Source organism: Phalacrocorax aristotelis, chromosome 1 (genome assembly GCF_949628215.1).
Source record: "Phalacrocorax aristotelis chromosome 1, bGulAri2.1, whole genome shotgun sequence".
Lineage (NCBI taxonomy): Eukaryota > Metazoa > Chordata > Aves > Suliformes > Phalacrocoracidae > Phalacrocorax > Phalacrocorax aristotelis.
Window position 1 is genome coordinate 214,784,490 of NC_134276.1, and position 19,314 is coordinate 214,803,803.

A 19,314-nucleotide genomic window follows, 5' to 3' on the forward strand; every position below is an offset into this window, starting at 1 on the left:
AACTGACCTAACAACCTGCCCCGAACGGTGGAATTAGGCTCTGGATACGGCCCAAGAAGCACAATCCTGGACTAAACTCCCCGTCCCCTTTGGAAGAACCTACCAGTACCAAGGGACCACCCGTCAGCCTCCCCTGGCACCTTTCCTCCGGCATAAAAATGCAGGCAAATGCAGCGATTGCTTTGCTGAGCCCCAACTCTGACTAAGCAATGATTCATCCTCTTCTTTTTTCTTTTTTTTTCTTTCTCCCCCCTCTAAAGGAAACTTGGAAGGAAAGGACAAGTCACGTTCATGCCTATATTCGTTGCAACATGGACCGTCTCCTTAGGATGTGGCATGGAGGGAACAGGGTGCAGCATGCGTGATGGGATGCCAGTCATGCGGTCCAACCCTGCACCCAGCAACTCTGCAGGGTTAAAATTTGGAGATGGTGGCTGGGAGCTGTGCGTACATCACTGTAAAGATGCAGCCATACATATGCTCAGTTAACCCACAGCAATTTCCAGCGTGGCCTCAGTTTACCAGCCTGGGACATGGGTGTGGGGGATGAATTTGCAAATGACTTAGCACTGTTTGACACGTCCTTGAACTGAAACTATGCGTCAGTAAAAGACAGAAACAGGAATTTGGGAAATGCCAAGAAGAATTTAAGTAAGCAAAACCAAATGAAGTCGCGCAAAAAGAGCAGCCTATCAGAACGTAGCGTAAGGCGCGTGTTTAGAGCTAGCTGACGAATAACAGAAACGTTTGTGCGCGTGATCGCATAAGGATTGTGTCGAAAAGATGTATAAGCAATGAAAAGCTGAGAATAAAGGTCTTCTGCAAAACATCTGTCAGGAGACCGTGACATTCATCCCTGCACATGGGCACAAATAGTTGTCCCTACCCTGGAAGGGAGGTTACAAAAGCCAGGCAGCAGCTGCCCAAATCCTTGTTAGCGCATTAATGACACCCTTGTGCAACAGAGAATATTATTCCCCTGGGCTGACTGAGGGGTATTTATACACTTATGGGGGAAAAAGAAAAGTTAAACTTTGCATTTAAAAAAAAAAATCAGTGGGATCCTGGAGAAGTCGAGAAAAATGCCTACAATGCTTTAGGGGAATCAGGGGCTTTCAAAAAGGTCAGGGAGGAAACCAAGTGGTTGCCTCCTCTTCTCCCCCGCTGGATGCTGAGCTGGTTTTGCTGCTGATGGCGCGTTCTTTGCAGGGATTTGAAGTCTGCAAAAGCTGCTGAGGGTCGGCCTTAGGGTGGGGAGGGTTTTGCAAAGGCTGCTTAAAGAGCTGATTAATGGGTTTGGCGATGCAGCTGGAGTTCATGGTCCTTTGTGTCTGCAGGTTTCAATTGCCTCTCTCCTCCTCGCCCCTCACAGGTATTTCAATTACAAGAATAAATAAACAAGGAGCGAAGTGTGAACCATACGTATATCATCAGGACATCACCATTCCCCCTCCTCAGATCACCCTGTCCCTCATCCTGCCAGAGCCCCACTGCCAGGGGACCGCAACGAGCTCCTGCATCAGCCCCTGTAACGCATGGGGGTGTTTCTGCCATGGAAAAGAGCTTTTTCTCTCCTCTCCTCTTCAGGAGTTGGTTTTTCCTTCCTCATTTCTTGCCTCCCCCAGATTGTCCTTGCAATCACACGCTCCCTTTCCTCCGCAATGGTATCAAACCTGCAGCATCAACCCCACTGGTGGCCAAAGAGGAAGACAAACCAGAAAAAATAGTTTCTTCACAATATTATTTCAAGGCAGGGTTTCCTGCAGTGATTATGGGATGCCGCTCAGCACGGCACTCACAGTCCCCTACCGTGAAATCAGAGAGCTCCCGATTGACGCCTCTCGGGTCTGCGACTGGGAGGGCTGAGCCCTGCCCGGGGTGCAGGATCCGGGCAAGGCAGGGAACATTGCGTCCTCGGGGCTGCCCCTGAGCCATCCCTCAAACACTGGAGAAATACACCCGTTCCCCCATCCGGGGACAAGACGTCCAGTTTTTGTGACTATTGCACTCTGTAATTGGATCTCACGTGCTCATGAAACATTTTCCTTCCTCGACAGTAAGAAATTCAGCTAGTTGCTAACAGCCAAGCACTCAAATACCGTCAGAGCAAGCACTCAGGGCTGCCGCACGCATGCCTTTGGGTAGAGCTTTTCTTAAAAACAGCTGCAAGCAGAGAAGGGGAAAATTCAAAGGGGTTCAGTCTCCAACATTGAGAAACAAGTGCTGAGCCCGAGAAGGGAAAACCCCAGCAGAGGCACAGGGCATTGCTCACCCCTGCTGTATCAGCCCTAGTCAAACACCACACCAGGAGCTGACCTTGCCTTTCCTGGCAGCCAGGAGGAGGGAAAAGCCACAAAGGGGTTGCCGAAATGCACGGGGCAGCAGTTCCCAACACTCAAGCAACAAGCAGCAAAAATCAGCTCTCTTGTGCACGTGACCTCGCTTGCAACGATGAGTACTACCCAGGCAGTAAAAAACATAATTTCACTGTCCACTGGCAAAAAAGGGGGTCTCTATAATTTCCTTTAAGTGCTTTTTCAGCCATATTCAACCAACAGCCCGTGTGGGAAACGGGTTGCTTTTGCTCATCTCTGAGCTCCCCTGCGTGCTGTCGCCGTCGTGCTCGGTGCAACGCAGAAACTATTTCAGAGACAGTAAATCCTGCCTGAAGTCAACCCTCTGTCGTGCTACGCCATCAGCCTTGCTAGATGCAATGCCAGATTTGTGCCCTAACTAGAGGTGTTACATTATAACCGGGTGAGTTAAAGGTAGATAGGAAAGGAAATGGGAGAGTTGCAAACGCGTTGCCTGGCCGTGATGAATATGGGGAAGAAGGAAGGATGAGAGCCTGATTTAATCTCGATTCCGCAGATTAGAAGCAAAATCACTCCAGGCTCCTTCCATGGTCCCCAGAGAGAGGTGGGTGCCCCCAACTGTGCTCAGGTCTTGGAGGGTCCCTGGGAAGACCCAGTAAAGGCCAGAGATGGGGCGGTATAAGATGGGTGTCCCATAGGCAGGATTGATGACCCCAAAGGAACCACCCAGGACTGATGACTCCAAAGGAGCCTCCCAGACCAATGTTCTTACTTAAAATTCTAGGAAAGGAGTTTCATCTATAATTTTTGAGAATTACATTCTGTAATTCTAAAAAAAAAATAAATTTGGAAATAACATTCTGAACCTGCAACATCCATTGGAGCAGGGACATTTCTCAATGCTGGCAGGTCTGCCCAGAAATGGGTCTAGGAGGATTGAGCAATGTCCTGTGAAAGTTCCTGACCTTACAAGGCTAGTGCAAAACAAAACTCATCACATATATGGGCTAAATCATAAAGATAATTGTCTCCATAGGTTGCTGAGACAAATACGGGTTTTTAAAAGTGGTTACAGGGTAATTAGATGGCAAGCGGTTGGGGATATCTTGGGAATCTGATGCTGGTTCTCCTTGAAATGAACTCTGGCTGCAAAATTTCAGGCTTGGTCCAAACAGAAAGGCTTGAAGGGTGCGGATCAGTCAGAGAGCCAAAACCCAGGGTTTGGCACTACCAGTGACTCCGAGAAGCCAATATTCACACCAGCCTGACGCTGGGTTGTGCCTCCTACTCCCAGGTACTTCCAGTTACATCAGAGAAACACCTCCCCGTTTGCCCAGTGATTTTAGGGTGTGAAAATCCTCACTGAAAGTCCTGGGATTTGATTTAGGGTGTAAATCCACAAGATGTTAAACTTGACTTCAGGTTACCTGGTCCCTAAGCAAATGCCCCGACCGCCTGTGACAAAGGACCGATCCAGCACAAAAACCCTGCTGTTTTGAAAGAAATGTGTTTACAGGGTTACTCTGTCCCAGCTGCCAGATCAGATATTACCCCTCCTGCTGCTGCCAGCATAAACCTGGCATATGTTACTGTGGTGCCTTCTCCAGACAAACCAGCAGAAATACAGCCATGTGCTCACACCTGATCCAGGCCTAATTTGTGATGCAAAGTGATGCAGCAAGTTGGAGATCCAACGGGAAGGAGCTAAGTTGTCAGCCCTCCTCTAAGCACAGACTGTTATAGGAACCATTTCCATGGTGGTGCCCAATGGTTCAAGTTGGTTGCGTTCATGAAGAGCTTAGTTGCCAGACCAGTGTTGCATTTGGGGTGCAGATCTCCTGGTCTCCTGCCTGCAGGGCCCCAGTGGTGGACATGAAACCCCCAATGGATGAGTCTATTCAACCCATTTAAGGTGGAAGATGGTCACCCTCTGGAGATCATAGCCTGTCATTATCCCATGGTCTTTGCTATTGAACTATTTCTTAATGTCTTATTAACACCCACCTTTCATTAAGGGCCTGGATCTTTATCTCATCGTTGCAGGTTATTAAATCAAACAATCGCAAAGGCTGTGGCCTTTCATTCTGGGGCTGACTCACCTTATGGTGTAACAAGCCCAGGCCAGTGACAACCTCAGCATTGCCATGGTGACCAAGAGGCTTCTAAAGACTTGCAGGCAACGATGTCACAAAGCCAGGCACCTGGGAGATGCTGGGGAATCTCTTCAAAGAACGCAAGGAGCTACAGTACAAAGCTCTCAGGAAGAAACCGTGGTGGTTTGTATTCCTGCTGATCCAGGAGGCGCTTGTGGGCAGCAGCATGCGCCAGATTAATCACAGCCTAGGAAAAAAGGATATTTTTTTATCCCTGCTATCAACCCCCACTAATATCAGTACAGATCCTTACACAGGGGCTTTTGACCGGGGGGGGGGTGATTAATTGCCATCCTACAAAGAAACATCCCAGGACGATCTGCACCATCTGGGAGGCTGGGATGGAAATGTTCCCTGGGGGATGCGGAGCAGGGAGGAAGCATTGCAGCCCCACATGCCTCCTGCTGTGTCTGCCTCCATCCACAGCAAAGCTGTGAGTAACATTTGGGAAGGATTTATGTCATTTTGGGTGTCTACAAAGGGCTGGTCACCTTTGACTGCTTGCACCATCCATGGAGAGAAATGGGCCCTGCTATGGATATTGATTGTATATCAGGATGAGATGTGCCCCAGAGGTGTTTGTAGCTTGTGGATGTGTTGGGTGACCTCAGTGCTGTCTACTTCCAAAGCCACCCAATGCACATTTCGGTGCGCTCCAGCACGAGGTGACCCAAAACACGATTCCTTGTTCAATCCAGAGTCCCACGTAGGGAGGAAGAGTAGAGCTTTGATGAGGAGATACATTTCGAAACCGCGTACGTGCTGAGGATCTTTCCACCCACACCCCTGTGAGCATGTCTGCCATATCGACAACCTGCTTGTCCCTGCTTCCTCACAGGGCTGGGATCATACAGGCAATGGCAGGTGATGGTTGCCCAATGGTGCCCTACACACCTCAACTGCATCCAAGAAGAACCACTGTTTGGGATGAACATCACTCTCTGAGCTGAGCTGTTCCCTGGATCAGCCCCCCCAAGGGTCCACCTCTCCATTCAACAGATGGAAAACACGAGGCATCAAGAGGTGATGTCTAAGTGTCCCACTTCTCCAGACTGCTGCCATGTGCATTTAAACCTGAGACCTGCAGAGGCCACTTTTAGGAAGTCTGTGAAACACAGCTAAGAGGGAAAGCATATGGTCACTAAGTTGACATTTTTAATCGGAAGGTGCACAACTGCACTGAAAAATGCCCAGCGGAAAGCCATCATGAGATGGCAAAGATTTCTGAATTCTCTGCACCAGGAACAAAAATGATCAAGAGATGAAAGACTGGTTGAAGCTCTGCCCTTCACTCAGCAGGCATCTCAAGGAGGTTTTTTTCCTCAGATGCAGGAGCCAGTCTGAGTTTCCGTATCTTTTGCTGGAGCTCACCATAGTCAAAGCTTCCTGCGGGTAACCTTTTCAGATCTCCAATTTCCTAACAACTCTCTTCACTGATTTTTTGAGCCGAATCACTGGAATCAGATCACACAGACTGCTGGAATGCAGAAGGTAAATAACTAGATTTCCTTATCAGGGTTTTCTTAAAATTTTTTTCTGCTTATAGGCAAAGATTTCCATTTATCTAATTCCTAGCAGATGTTTTTAATTTGTGCTTTTCATTTAATATTTTCCATGGAGACCTGGCGTGAGGAGAAAAAAGGCTAAAATTGTCCAAAAATATCTACAGAATTTGTTTCTTCTCTCCCCAATATTTTCCAATCAGACATGAAAAATATTAACGGGAAACTTCTCTGGAATTTTTGGGACAAGCTGAAACAATATGGGGAGTTTGCTGCCAACATATTTTCTCAAATGCATTTACATTTTCCAACCCGCAATGGCATGCTGTTAACAGCTGCTTGGGAAAAAAGAAAGAAGATAAAAAAAAAAAAAAAAAAAGAAGAAAATTCAGCTGAATGTTCAGATTGCTGCCTTGGAGTTTAACATATAGGAGCAAATCTGTGTTTGGGTACCTGGCAGTTTGGTAGGGATCACATGGGAAGATGCTGTGCTTCATAGCACTGGGGAGTGCCCCAGGTTCCTCCCAGAACAACAGCTGTTACTTGAGCTGAGAGCCAGAGCCATGAGGGGATGGCACAGATGAAAGCACACATTGGATATTGACCATGAGCCGTCCCCACCGAATACAACGGAGAAGGGGGAAATCTGCTTTGATTGCATCTGCTTCAGTATTCCCGGCATCACCACTCATTAGGGAATCACAGCACAGACTCTGTGCCCCAGAGGGTTCATTTTTTTCTTCTCACTCCTTGAAAACCAAAGCAATGGCTCCAGGAGACTTGGGCTCACCCCACGTGCTCATCCCCACCGTGCCCATGTGCTCCTCTGCACCGCACTGCTGGGTCCGTGCTTCTCCGCTTGCGCCTCCCCGGGCTGACGCCTGCGGCGACGGCAAGGTCAGAGCGAGGGTTTCACATTTCCCAGCCCGGCTGTTTACCCAGCAATCAGGCTGAATTCAAACAACTGCTAGAGAGTGGCCTGCGTTAACAAGAGATCCGACGGCCACCCGGCTCCTGGGCAGGCTCTCCTGCTGACTTCCTAATAAAGAAAGAGAGCCAGGCTCGGGCTCAAGGCACAACCTTCCTTTGCTTCACGTTGTGCATTTATCCTGTAGGCTTGGATAGTCCCAGGCACCTACATGCCGGGCACCCCGTTCCCTCGTGGGGCAGATGGATGGTTGGGTGTCCCAATCCACGCGTTGAGCCAACAGGAGCTACAGTCTGCACCCATCAGGGTGCCAATATCCACAGAGGTTTGCATGGGCAGAGCCCAGAGCATTTCCCAAACCTGCCAGCTATGCAAAAGCAAGTTCTTTCTGCAGTTGTGGCTAATGGGGATCCCACCAGCAAGGGTTTGGGGTGAAGGCAAGGGTGGCCAGAGGGTGACAGAACCACCAGTCTCCCATATCTGCCAGACATGCTCTGAGCATGGATGCGTTGCGTGTCACTAACATGTCCTGCCTTAAACACAGATGCTTGTTCCAGAGCTGACCGGCTAAACAGCCCTGAAAACTCATCTCACGCAGGGTCCAATCCAGCCCTCACGCCTGGGCAAGCACAGCTCTCTCGGACACGTGCAGGAGCGCACGCAACCGCCTCAGTCCCTGGCAGCCTGCGCCTCTGCTGCCTTCGGATGCTCCTCAAAAATCTGGTCCTTTTGCATTCAGACAGAGTCAGTCATTGATGAACCGGAGTGACTAAGACTCGGTGCTGGCACATGCCAGCCTCATCCCACGTTGCCTTGTCTTGTCTTGTTCGCAGCCGGGCCGTTAGCCACCAAGGCCACCCAACCACATCGCTGCAAGCACGGCATGGCAGGACATCCAAAGCTAAACCAGAAAAGGCAACCTCAGATTTTCCAAAATTTGGACTAATAAAGCCACACCTAAAAAAGACCTCTTCCCACCCTCATGTTCTCCACCGAGAAGCTGCCCAAATTGCTGCAGCTGCAACAGCCATAAACCATGTAATGGTTTATTAAATTGCTCTTCTATTTATGGTGCCAATGTGTTTAACTTAGGTTAGTTTTTGAGCAGCTCAGCTGCACCCAAAAATTATAAAAAGAGAAAAAGGAGAGGGGAAGCACGGCAGCAACCAGAGGTGATTTCATGTTCAAGACAACTGAAGACTTTGCTGACTGCGCTCCCCCATGTACATGTCCTTCACAGCTGGTAGGAGGTAGAAGTCCATCCCCTGCCTTTGGCAAATCAACCTTGGAGAAACAAATAAACACAAAAATCACTGCTGGCAGGTGCCTCTTTTGTCTCAACTCGTCCTGCTCAGGTTGGTTCACAACACAGAGATTTCGGTGGTGAAGCCGCTTCCGAGACCCTCTTCCCACCCCAAAGCCTCATCCTCAGCTGCAAACTGGATCCAGCACTCCAGCTGGGAAATGGACCCAGGCTGGGAAAAAAAAAACAAACAACTAGCTATCTTTTCTTTGATATTTTTAATTTTTTGCAAAGTGAATGTTGTTTCGCAAGTGCGGATCCATCTCCCGAGCAGTGGTGTTGGCACAAAGTGGGGCAGCATCCCATGGTGCTGGGGTTAGAGGGGCTTCGTGGGGTTGCCCAAGCCCAAGTCACAGCCTCAGCCATGTCCTACTGTTCCTGTTAGAAATCCTTTGCTAATAAGGAGGATTTCTAAGAAAATCAGTGAGCATGAGAAAAAAACAGGGCAAAAACTCAAATTTCTGCCCTGGGCATGCTAGAGTCTCCTATAAGCATCAAGGTGGGATGCTCACTTGGATCATACCTGGGATATGGGAAGGGACAAGTTTCCTCCAAATGAATTTATATCAGTGATTAAGGAGCATTTATTCTCCACTTGTGCAGGATAACCCAGCAGTGCCTGTCTGCATTTTTAGGGGCAGAATTATCCAACCTCTTTGGGCCAGGCACTCAGTCCCTGCCTTCAAGCCCACGAGCAAGACACGCGCAGTGCAACCCATCCTCCTGTTTATCCCCTGGCAGAAGCAGCCGGAGCATCCTGGCTCCGGAGAGACCGAAACTGGGAAGTTACATCCCTCCTTGGAGATTGTGGCCAGATCTGGGTGCAGAAGGCAAGACATGCAATTTTTCTCCCAGTACTGCTGGGAGAAAAACACTTCTGGTACTGGCATGTTATGCCTGCTGTTTACTAGACTCAGCTGTTCTCCAGGTTTCCTAGAAATAGCTGGAAAGCCTGGCAGCCCCCCGGCACCGGCGGTAGCTGCTCATGCCCCTTTCGCATGTCTCCGGAGGAGGCTGCAGCTGCTGGGAACGACAGGGGTAGTGCTGGGTGACGGAGAGGTCAGGAAAGCAGAGCCTGGCAGCGTTTCCTCCCTGCGTGCATGTGAACGGGGCATGCACAGCCCGTGCGGCTTGTCGGGGCCGGCACGTGCTCCGGCAGCCCTGTGTCCCTGCCATCCCTCTCGGGTGGCCAAGCGTGAGCTCCCGCAGGCAGCTGCCTGCCAGCAGGCTTTGCACGGCCAAAAAATAACAAGTAAGTTGGTAAACAAGTTCACCTCGCTGCCCTGCAAAAGGCTCTCCCTGCATCAGGTTGGGCAAACAAGCTCCAGAGTTGACTGCCAAGGCTTCAAGGAGGGGAATAAATCAGGTTGTCCGGAGGGTTGCAGCCGTTTAACACCAGCCTTGCCGTGTCCCTGCCCAAACGCCGGCTGCCGAGGGCTGCACAGGAACACAGCAGCACCCCCTTTTCCCAGCAGACATATCATCTCCCCTTCCTCAGCCCCAAAGCAGCATCGTTTCTCCCCAAGCCATTTCACAGGGAGATATTTGTCTGTCTCAGACTCCCCACACTGTCCTCAGATAATCTGTTCCAGGGCTGAGCAAAGCTTTCCCCCCTTTCTAACCCAAATCCCTCCAAATGGGGTTTTAACACCCTGCTCCTACCCACACGGGTTGATTTTGAAGCTCCACACTGCACTACGGTACGGTCTGGACCAGCAACACACACCAAAATGTGCCAACGTGGGGGGCACAGTGCAGGATGCTCTGGCACGGCCAGGTTTGATGCAGAGAGTGCTGGACCTGCAGATAAGAGCAGCTAAAGCCACAATCACAGAGGCCTCCAGCGCATCGATGCACCCTCCCGTGCCTCAGTTTCCCCTGCCTCGAGTGAGAAAGCTGGAAATCTTCCAGTGACGACTGAAGGACTGGGAAGAGGGGGAATAAAAAAGTCTTGGTAGCCAACTATAAACAAACAGCAACGAAGCCCCTGGAGAAAAAAATAATTAAAAACCAAAAAGAAAGCCCAGTTCCAGGGTGTTTTAGCAGGAAGTTGGTATAGAAAATGCAGGGGATTTTGTTTTCTGGCTTGGATGATGCTGGTTCCTCAGGACCAGAGAAGGGCACATCTCCCTCCAGGCCCCATGCTTTTGGGAAGAGGTTTGATGTGGGACAGGCCAGGGTGGGCAACACCAAGCAGTTGTTTCCAGAATAGGATATATGGGAGAGCACAAAATGAGGGTGATTTTGTGCTCTAGGAAGGAGAAACCTGGGGTGGAAAACGTGTGAACAGCTTTCAGTCTGAAAAAGGATGTTATAAAGAAAATTATAACTGTCCTCAATAGCAAGGAAGGTTTAAGGTAGATATAGGAAACGTTGGCTAGGTATTAGGGAAAGCCTAACACCGTTTGGGAGGACAAGGAATCCTCCAGGGGAAAACAGAAGGGAAATTTGAACCTGCTAGTGTGTTTTTGATCTTGACTCCCAGCTAGGGCCTGTCCCCATACTCTTTTTTTTTTTTCAGCCTTAAACTGTGGTTATGCAGGGACAAAAAAAAGTGGGGTGCCCTGCAGAGACATGCGTGCCTGCGTGCGTGCACGCACGCACCAGGCAAACAGGGATCACACCTCGCTGGCTGCTCGTTTTGAAATCCTCCCACAACCCTCCACGAAAAACCCATGGTCATCTGATTTAAAGCCTTTGGAGTCGTTCTATGCCAAGATTAATTTCTCCATCGTTGAGGGTGTGTTAGGGACGGGTTCGGCATGTCAGTCGCCCTGCCAGCACGGGCTCCCGATGGCAAGAGGAACGTCAGAGATGGTGGGATGCCAGGTGGAGAAGCGGCCCGGGGAGGGTCGGTGGTGCAATCTGAGCACTGGGGTGAAGCCCAAGCCCATGCTGAGCTCCCTGCAGAGGGGACAGACCCTGTGCCGCAGCCCAAGCCCAGCCTAGCCCAGCCAGCTTGGCTCTTCCTATGTAACACAGCCACCAAGCCCAGTCTTCAGCCGGTGATGTGATTAGAAAGCACCGGGGTCATGGCTGTTCCCCATGTAAATACAGCACAGGGGAGTCCTCCATCCACGCAGGAGTGAGGTAAAACACCAAGGGGAAGGTTTTCCAGCGTTCCAAGTTTATCGGTGGGTTGCTGGCCCTGGGAAGGCAGGTTACAGGCATATCTGCCTGCTCCCGGGTTAGGAGATGAGGAGATGCTATCAGTGACTGCATCTTTATGTGGTTTCAATTCCCAGACTCAGGAAGTCTGAGAAGCTGTAACAACCTATCTCATCCCACTGCCTGGTTTCTGTGGAGCCATCAGGGTGCAGAGTGGGTCCCAAAACCCCCACTGGAACTTACAGCTCCCCTATAGGCAGCTGCACACCCTTTACAAGCTTCCTTCCCCAGTTTCAAGGCGGGTGGTGGTCCCACCACCAGCTGTCGGCAGTGAAGGGCATCCCACCTCCCTACCACAGCCTGGCATGTCCTTCGCTGCACCAACACCATGAGACACGGTGGGCTTTGCTACTTGGTTGTGCACAACCCCATGAGCACCATCAGGAACACAACTGCTAGGCACAAGTGGCTCCTTAAACCCACTAAAAACTCTCCATGAGTGGTCGCAAACATTAAAGAAAGTGTAATGTCAAAGAGGCAGTGGAGAGTTCATGCTCACCAAGTGCTGTTTTGGTGGTGCAGGAAGCAAGAGACGTACCGGGACAGTGTGATGCGGGGACAGACACCTGCTCCTTTGGGACATCTACTTGTGTTTCACTCAAAAAGGCTGGTGAGGTAAAAGGGGATGAAAAGAAACCAAGAGCCAGAAGTAAAACACCCTGGCAAGAAACACCGGCCAAGGGGCAAATCAGGACACGAGGGGGTTTTCAGCCTTCCAGGAAAGGTGTTCATTGAAAACGAGGCAATGGTTTGACTCAGACACGAGCCGGTGAGTCAGAAGAGCTGGGGCCAGCTCTGCCGCACGTTTCCTCCCTGCCCTTTGAGCAGACGGCTGCGAGCAGACGCCCACACTGTCACCGTCACCATCACCGTGAACAGCCCCCACAGGCAGGACCCCCTCCAGCAGCTCCCAAATCCCCCCTTGGCCGCTCCCCATCTGTGTCACTTGGAGGCATTGCTCATCAATGCTCGTAAATCATCCCCAGTGCCTTTGATAGGAAGCACTGGATAAAAAGTTTTCCCAAGCCTGCCAGGAAAGCACGACATCGAGGAGCGACGGGTGACGTGATCAGCAAACGCAGCAGCATGTGGATTTGCAGGGAATTGCCAGCAAGCCAGAAAGCAGCCCAAAGTGACAAAATTATCCTTTCCAATACCAAAAAAAACCTGCAGAAAGACAAATCTCCACCCTTAGCTGGAATCACTCTGCAAAAGCAGATAGTTTCCCATCCGAGAGCATTATAAACTGACTCTCTGCAGGAGCTGTGATATCAGGGAAGCGCTTGATAGAGAAGGGGAAATGCTGCAGAAATAAGACTGGGATGTGGCACTGTCCTGCCCTTTCCCTTCATGCTCCCATGTAAAAGGCACCTCTGCTTCTGCTAACAAGAGCCTCCTTGATCTCAGCAAGCAGAAATGAGACCAGAAGACGTCACAACTTCTGCTAGCAGTGAGCGAAAAGGCTTAATAAAGAGCAGTATTGTTACAGCGGTCGGGTTGTCTACCCACTCCTCCCACCATGCGGCTGGAAATTGCAGCGCTTGGTGGCAGAAATCACCTCTGCAACAGCCATCCCCACCAGGGCGTTTCTCCTTTCTGACAAAACAACTCCTGTTAGCACTTTTCCTGCTGTATAACAACTTCTGACACCTTTGGATGGGAGCTGCTCGCAGGAGATTGCTCTGATGGCTGCCGGCAGAGAGGAGCCATGGGAAGGTAGACATCAGCAGGGCTTTGTGTAGCTCTGCCAGGTGCTCTTCTCCACCCAGCATCACGGGATGCTGCAAACCTCCATGCAGACAAGCCCTCCCATCATGGCTGGGACGTGGGGGCCGAGACACATCCAACACAACGTATCTGCAATGGGGTCAGCAGATGCGGCACGGAGCGAGGTCTCTTTGCAGAGCAGCTCTGTGCCCTGCAAGCATCCCGAGGGCTGGATTTGGGGGCTGCTGTTAGAGAGCCTCTGAGATCTCCAGACAACTTGGCTGAAGGTGAGCGAATAGGTCTTTGTGGAAGTAGGTGTGATGTGGGGAGGAAGGAGCCTGGGAAGGCTAGGGCTGGTTTTTCAAACCTCATGCTCCCCGCGGCATGGTGGGTGCTCAGCTCCTCCAGCCCCTTGCTAGCTCTGAGGTCGTATTCATCTCAGCTGCATGCTGCCAGCTTGGACCCAAGTGTCTGGCTTGTCCTGAGGTCAACGTCAGTGGCGAGTTTGCCACTGGGGCCATTGAGCCTATCCATCATCAAAGCACCCTCCTCTGGGCCTGCCGGTTCATTGCCTCCTGGGGGGACCTGGATGTCTGGCTTAGGCTGGACACCTCACTCCAGAGGGCTAAGGAAGGTGAGGGCATATGCAAGGATGCCCACCAGATTGCTCTCAGCCTGGGAAAAGATGTTTAACCCAACTCATGCATGTAGCAACCAGGAGGCACCTCTTGCTTTCCCACAGCAGATGAAGGACAGAGCTCAGGTTTCAGCCCCAGACCTCTCAGGAGCTCCCCAGCCACCATGCTTGTGCTTTTTCCAGTGTCCCTCCTTCTTCTTTTGCCTCCTCAAGCTATGGCTGCTCTTCCAGATGCTGCACCGGATCCAATGCTGGTCCATCATGCCCACGTTTCTTCTAATCTCCACTTTGCTATGAGCTCTTCTCATTTGTCCTGCAAAGACAGCGTGCTCAGCACAGTTGGCTGCAGTTGTCCAAGCTCTGCCTCGGGTTGCGCTGGTGTTGCAGAACTGCAGCTGATTTCCATGTCAGCACAGCTCCTTTGCAGGGATACAGCATCCGCCATCACCTCTCCAAAGCACCGCCCACATCCATCTAGGCCCACCTCCGCCACCAGCATGATCCTCCTCAGTGGTCCCAGAGAAGACCATCAACAGACAAAATCAACACCAACGCCAGAATCTGCCCCCCTCATCAAGCAGGGCCTGAGTCCTCTTTCTTGCCCAACTTAAGCCACACGTCGCCATGCAGAATCCTTTGCTCACACGAGCAGTACCATGCCCTGATGACTGGGGTCCAAGCAGGACACAGCAGGTCCCCCCAGTCCAACAGCTCAAAGCCAACCTCTACCTTTATATATACCCATAAATATATATATTCATGGTGCCATGCATTTTTTTTTCAGCTGGGGAGCACCTTGCACCATGGGTCTGTCACGCCCTTGCCAACATGCTAACGGCTGTACCCATACCCTGGGAAGCCAGTTGCTCCCAGCATCACCCGTTTGAGCTCTGCTCGCTGGCTTTCAGTCTTATCTCCTGCTCCTTCCCAGCCAGGAACACCACCAGGATTTCCTTCGTCCTTTGACAAATGACGACGTCCCACTGCCTGGCAATATCCTGGCTGCTTATCACCTGCATGCTCCCAGGCTTCCTCGTGTCAGCTGCAGTAATTAAACCATTTTTTCAGGCAGAGCAATGGGCGTTTTAGGTGAAAGCTCCCAGGATCTCCTGCCAGTAGAGCGCTAGCCACAGATGGGGCTTTGCCAGGCTAACGGCACCACCTGGGGATCAGGACTTTCTCCAGTGCTCCCAGCTGTTATGGTGATGCTGCAAGAAATTAATTCCTGCCCTACGGTCATTCCTTCTAGCTGTCCGTGAGCATCTCTGCTAGAAATACCTTGCTTTAATATCTGAAACTGCCAAGTGCCTTGAGGTCGGCTAAATGGCAACTGTTGTATAGACATGAAGCGCAGAACTGGGGCAACGCCACTGGCTACGATGCCCAGAGAGAAAGGAGGCAGAACAGAGCCAAGACAATGAGGATTTAGCACAGACCTGTCAGGGAGACACAGGAAAGTGATGCCAAAGCTGCAAGCCATGAGAAACTGGCAGAACTAGGGGTGGAGTTTGCATTTGACTCCCCAGGATACCCCATTTCCACAAGCAAGAGTGTGCAAAGACAGCTCAGGGCCTCCAAAATGCACACCTCAAAGTCTCCCTGTGCCTCAAGCTACTTGGGATTTGCAGAGCAGCAGCCTTTAGGCAGAGCCTCCTCTTTGCACCCCAGATCTGGGTGGCGGTGAGCAAGCCCTGGGGTGAGACGCTGCTCCCAAGAGGCTGCCAAGGGCTCAGCCTCCTCACCAAGCTGGCTGGAGTCCTTGTTTTCCTCTGGGAGGATCGAGCAGGCATCCTGACTCCAGTCTGGCTGAGGCCACCACCTTCAGCAAGGATTTTTAATTCACCAAGTTGAACTACAGAGAAAATACCTTCATGCCTGACTCTCCTGCAGACTAAGGATATGCACAGCTCGCTCTGTGCAGCTTCTGAAGGACAGCCAGGAGACTGTGCTCTCCACAACCCTCCTGCCTGGTGGCCTATAGATGTGCCCATGGGAAGCCCAGGCAGCCCAGCTGCAGCCACCAAGCAGTGTTCTAGGTATGGCTGGTGACATGGGGTCCCACCAACCCAACAGGATGCTCTCAACTGGGGTCACGTCTACACAGACTGCAGCTGGGCCTTACAGAGAACCTCTACAAGCATTGCCATGGCCAAATTTACAGTCTATTATAGTCCAAGCGACTCTTAAAGTCTCCGTCTGCAAGAAGAAGGGGTTCCTGGGGGGTCTCCAGCATGAGCTGAGCACGCACGAAAACACGCGATGGACAAAATCCACCCACTTTGGCCTCTGGGCCAAGGTGGAGCTGCAAACTGATGCAGGGAGCTGCTGGCAGCTGTTTTGGCATTTCAAGGTTGACCTCTAGAGGAAGTCTGTAGAGGAGGTATGGCTGGGAGGGTGATCCAACGGCTGCAGAACTAAATCGCCCACAGCAAGGTCCCAAGGACTTGCAGGGTGGATGTGCCCCAGGTATATAGCGGCGATGGCAAGCACAGCATGGTGCCCCAACCAAGGGGTCCTCCCCAGTTCAGGTGTGCTGGGCAGGACTGCATGGAAATGCATCCTCATCGCAAACACACCACATGTCCCCAGGTCCTGGAGACCCGCCTGTCATTTCTATCACTGGGATCCCTGCTGAGGCTGCAGAGGGGCCACACAGGCTGCCCTCCAACACGGGAAGCTCCCCCCAGCTCTCTGTGCTCACCTCCAAGGGCTCAGCGCTTTTAAAGCCTGACACGCTCTGCTTTCCTCCAACCACCCACCTCCCAGCATCTCTCCTTCTGCTCTAAACGAATCCATTTATCACCTAAAATTAAATCAAGACCTGAAGTCTGCTGCGCTGTCAAGATGCGAGGGTGTGAACCACATCACGCTTCACTGAGCCTTAAATGGCAACATAAATCTCCGCGCCTGAGGTCACGGGCTCTGTGAACATCACTGCAGGCAAACTGCCGCACGTCCAAAACATCCTCCCCACAGCGGGGAGAGGTGAGAAAAACAAATCCAGCCCTCGCTCCCAAATTTTCTTTCCCTCCCTGCTGCCCTTTCACGTCACACCAGCCTCAGTGTGTAACATCTCTGCAGCAGGACCCTCTGCCCCGGCCCCAGCACCGCCAGCGCCCGGCGCGGCGCCGGCTGCCCACCGGTCCAGAGACGCCGCTTTGCTTCAGTGAAGCACCTGGGTTAGATGGTGAGCAGCATCTTCTCCCCGTGTCCTTGCGCATCCCAGCTTAACCCTGCCTCCCCTGGCTTTTGTGTCTCCTGGAGAAGACTTCTTCCTCTCCTTTCCTCCTCCCAGCAGAGCTGCTAGGACGAGAGGCCACCATGAGCACCCTGCTCGGTGCCCCACCATGCCCGTGCTACGATACCCTCTGGGGTGAGGAAGAGGAGACATTAAGGGCCTCCGCTTCGCAGCAGCCTGGAGAGGATGGAAAACTCATCCATCCCCTCCGTGGGGCAGCACAGGAACAGCCGTCAGGGTTTTAGGTCTGAGCTGGGTCCTTCTTGCCCCATGCTTCTAAGCCAGGGGATGGCAAGGGGTGATTTCTGCCAGGTGCTAGGATGGAATTTTTGGGAAAAGAGAAAGTTTGGGGTGCAGATCCAAGAGCACCACGGCGTGAAAGAGGGCTGCCCAGGTGGGGTACCCCTCTCAAAAGCCAGTTACCTCCCCGGTCTCTCCTCCCAGGCTCCCAATAGCACAGTTCCTCCAGCTGAGCATCTCCCAAGGACCACCACAAATGCACGCAGATTGCCAGTTCTCAGCCCACATCGCCCAAAACAACCCCCAGCACCACCCCCCTGCCCAGAAACATCCTGCTTCCTTCTCGTCTCCAGCCCTTGCACCACCCAGAGCAGCTTATGCCCCCAGAGCAAGGAGAGACAAAAAACCCCCCAGCCAGGGGAAGGCGGAGGGGAGACAGTTACCCTTTGCAGGCTGCATTTCTACCCGCCGCCAGCCCAGCATCGTGGAGTGTCCCCCATCCTCCCCCGAAAGCCAGCGGTGCAGCAAAGCCATCTCGCACCCCAAAGGAGGCACCGCACCGGGCACAGACCCCAGCCCCACCCTGGGTCCCCCAGGTCCCCCCACCCCAGCCGGGGGAGCATCCCAGGGTGCTGCCCCCCCCCATCCAGCCCCTACCTTTGCGGAACGGCATGAGGCAGGGCTGTGCTGGGACGCCTTGTCCTTATAGGAATATATATGAATATAAATATATTTCTTCTTTGTATTTTCTTCCTTCTTCCTCCTTCTTTTAGAAGGAAATGGACATATTTGGGCAAAGCCCAGCAGAACCCAGCGTCATTTGGAGGCAGGCACTGCAGACAGGAGGAAGTTCTTGCAATATCTGAGCTTTTTAACCCTTCGCTTCCCGGAGACAGCAGAGCTGGGAGAGAGGTGACACAGACAGGGAGCTGATGGCCTTCGAAAGGGATGTAAGGCACTGGGAGCTGTTTTTCTTTGTTTGGATTGTGGTTTTATTTCCTGGTAGGACGAGTACAGAACTGGGTGTAATGGATGTGGGTGGGATAATGGGGTTTTGGCCTCCCACATCACCTCTGCCAATCTTGTGAGCTCAGCAGAGCACCGATCCCATCTTCTCTGTGGTGGCAGTGGGCCAAACTGGGAAAAACTCAACTGCATCCAATACCAGGGAGCCAGAAACTCAGATCCCCCTGCTTAGCATCCGCTGTCTGCCCTCGCATAGGCTGGACCATCCAAGGTGGAGGTAATTGGAGGCTCAGATCCTGCTGTGTTAACGCCCATGCTGAGAATGTGCAAATCCCCCTTTCCTGGGGTCACAGAAGGGATGGCTCGTGTGGGGCTGGGATGAGCCATGACCTGAGCCAAGAGTTTTGAAGCTCAGTCAGGTCTGTGTGGCTTAATCTCTGCCCTTCAACCTGCAGCTCAGGTTGCGGCAGGAAGCAAAGATGGAGCATTACGGCTTGGGAGAGTTGTTTATTTTTACTGTGGTTCCTTTACTGCCCTCCCTGGAGGTAGAAAGAGGCACTGGCTTGGAGCGAGTTCAAAAGAAACTCCTTAAGCTACACAGGACTGGACCCCATCCTTCCACCTTGGTGGTTAACAGCAATACCATGTGTATTTGCTCCCCGTAGAACGACTCCCCCCATCCCGGAGTCACCCAGACCTTCCTTAAAACCACCCCTATGCTGGTGGCCATGGTGGTATAAAGCCTCCCTCCTCATCTACTGCGGGCTGCAGCCCCATCCAGACCACCACGATGGTCAAGGTAAGCACTCTTTATTGCTCCAGTGCAGAGTCTTCTGGGTTTGGCTTAAACCCTCCCTGGAGAAACCTATTTGAGCCAGTGGGTGAGGAGCACTCCAAAAAATTCCCCCTGGTCTCTCTTCCAAAAGCCATAACTCCAGCAGGGGTAGCAGGGACATCAATGGCTTAGGTGGCATTGCTGTCTCTGCCCTGCTCCGGGATGGATGGCTGCTGCATGTGGAGATGTCCCTGAGCCTCAGCACCAGGTGAGGGACTTGATCCAATGCACTCTTGATGTGGTGGCATGGGCTGCTGGGCTTCCTTCCAGCAATTGGAACCAGTTGCAGCAGCTGGGTTCTACCCTGTCCCTAGGGAACATG

General features: G+C 52.0%; 1 protein-coding gene across 1 annotated transcript in view; it reads right to left on the reverse strand.

Annotated features, from left to right (window-relative positions):
- The window catches only part of PFKFB3 (6-phosphofructo-2-kinase/fructose-2,6-biphosphatase 3), a 43,265-nt gene extending 25,251 nt beyond the window's left edge, over positions 1-18,014 (reverse strand). The window contains exon 1 of the mRNA XM_075081667.1: positions 17,849-18,014. Coding sequence (XP_074937768.1) covers positions 17,849-17,864 — 16 coding nt within the window. The 5' untranslated portion in view covers positions 17,865-18,014. The remainder of the gene's footprint in view (positions 1-17,848) is intronic.
- Between the last annotated feature and the right edge of the window lie 1,300 nt (positions 18,015-19,314).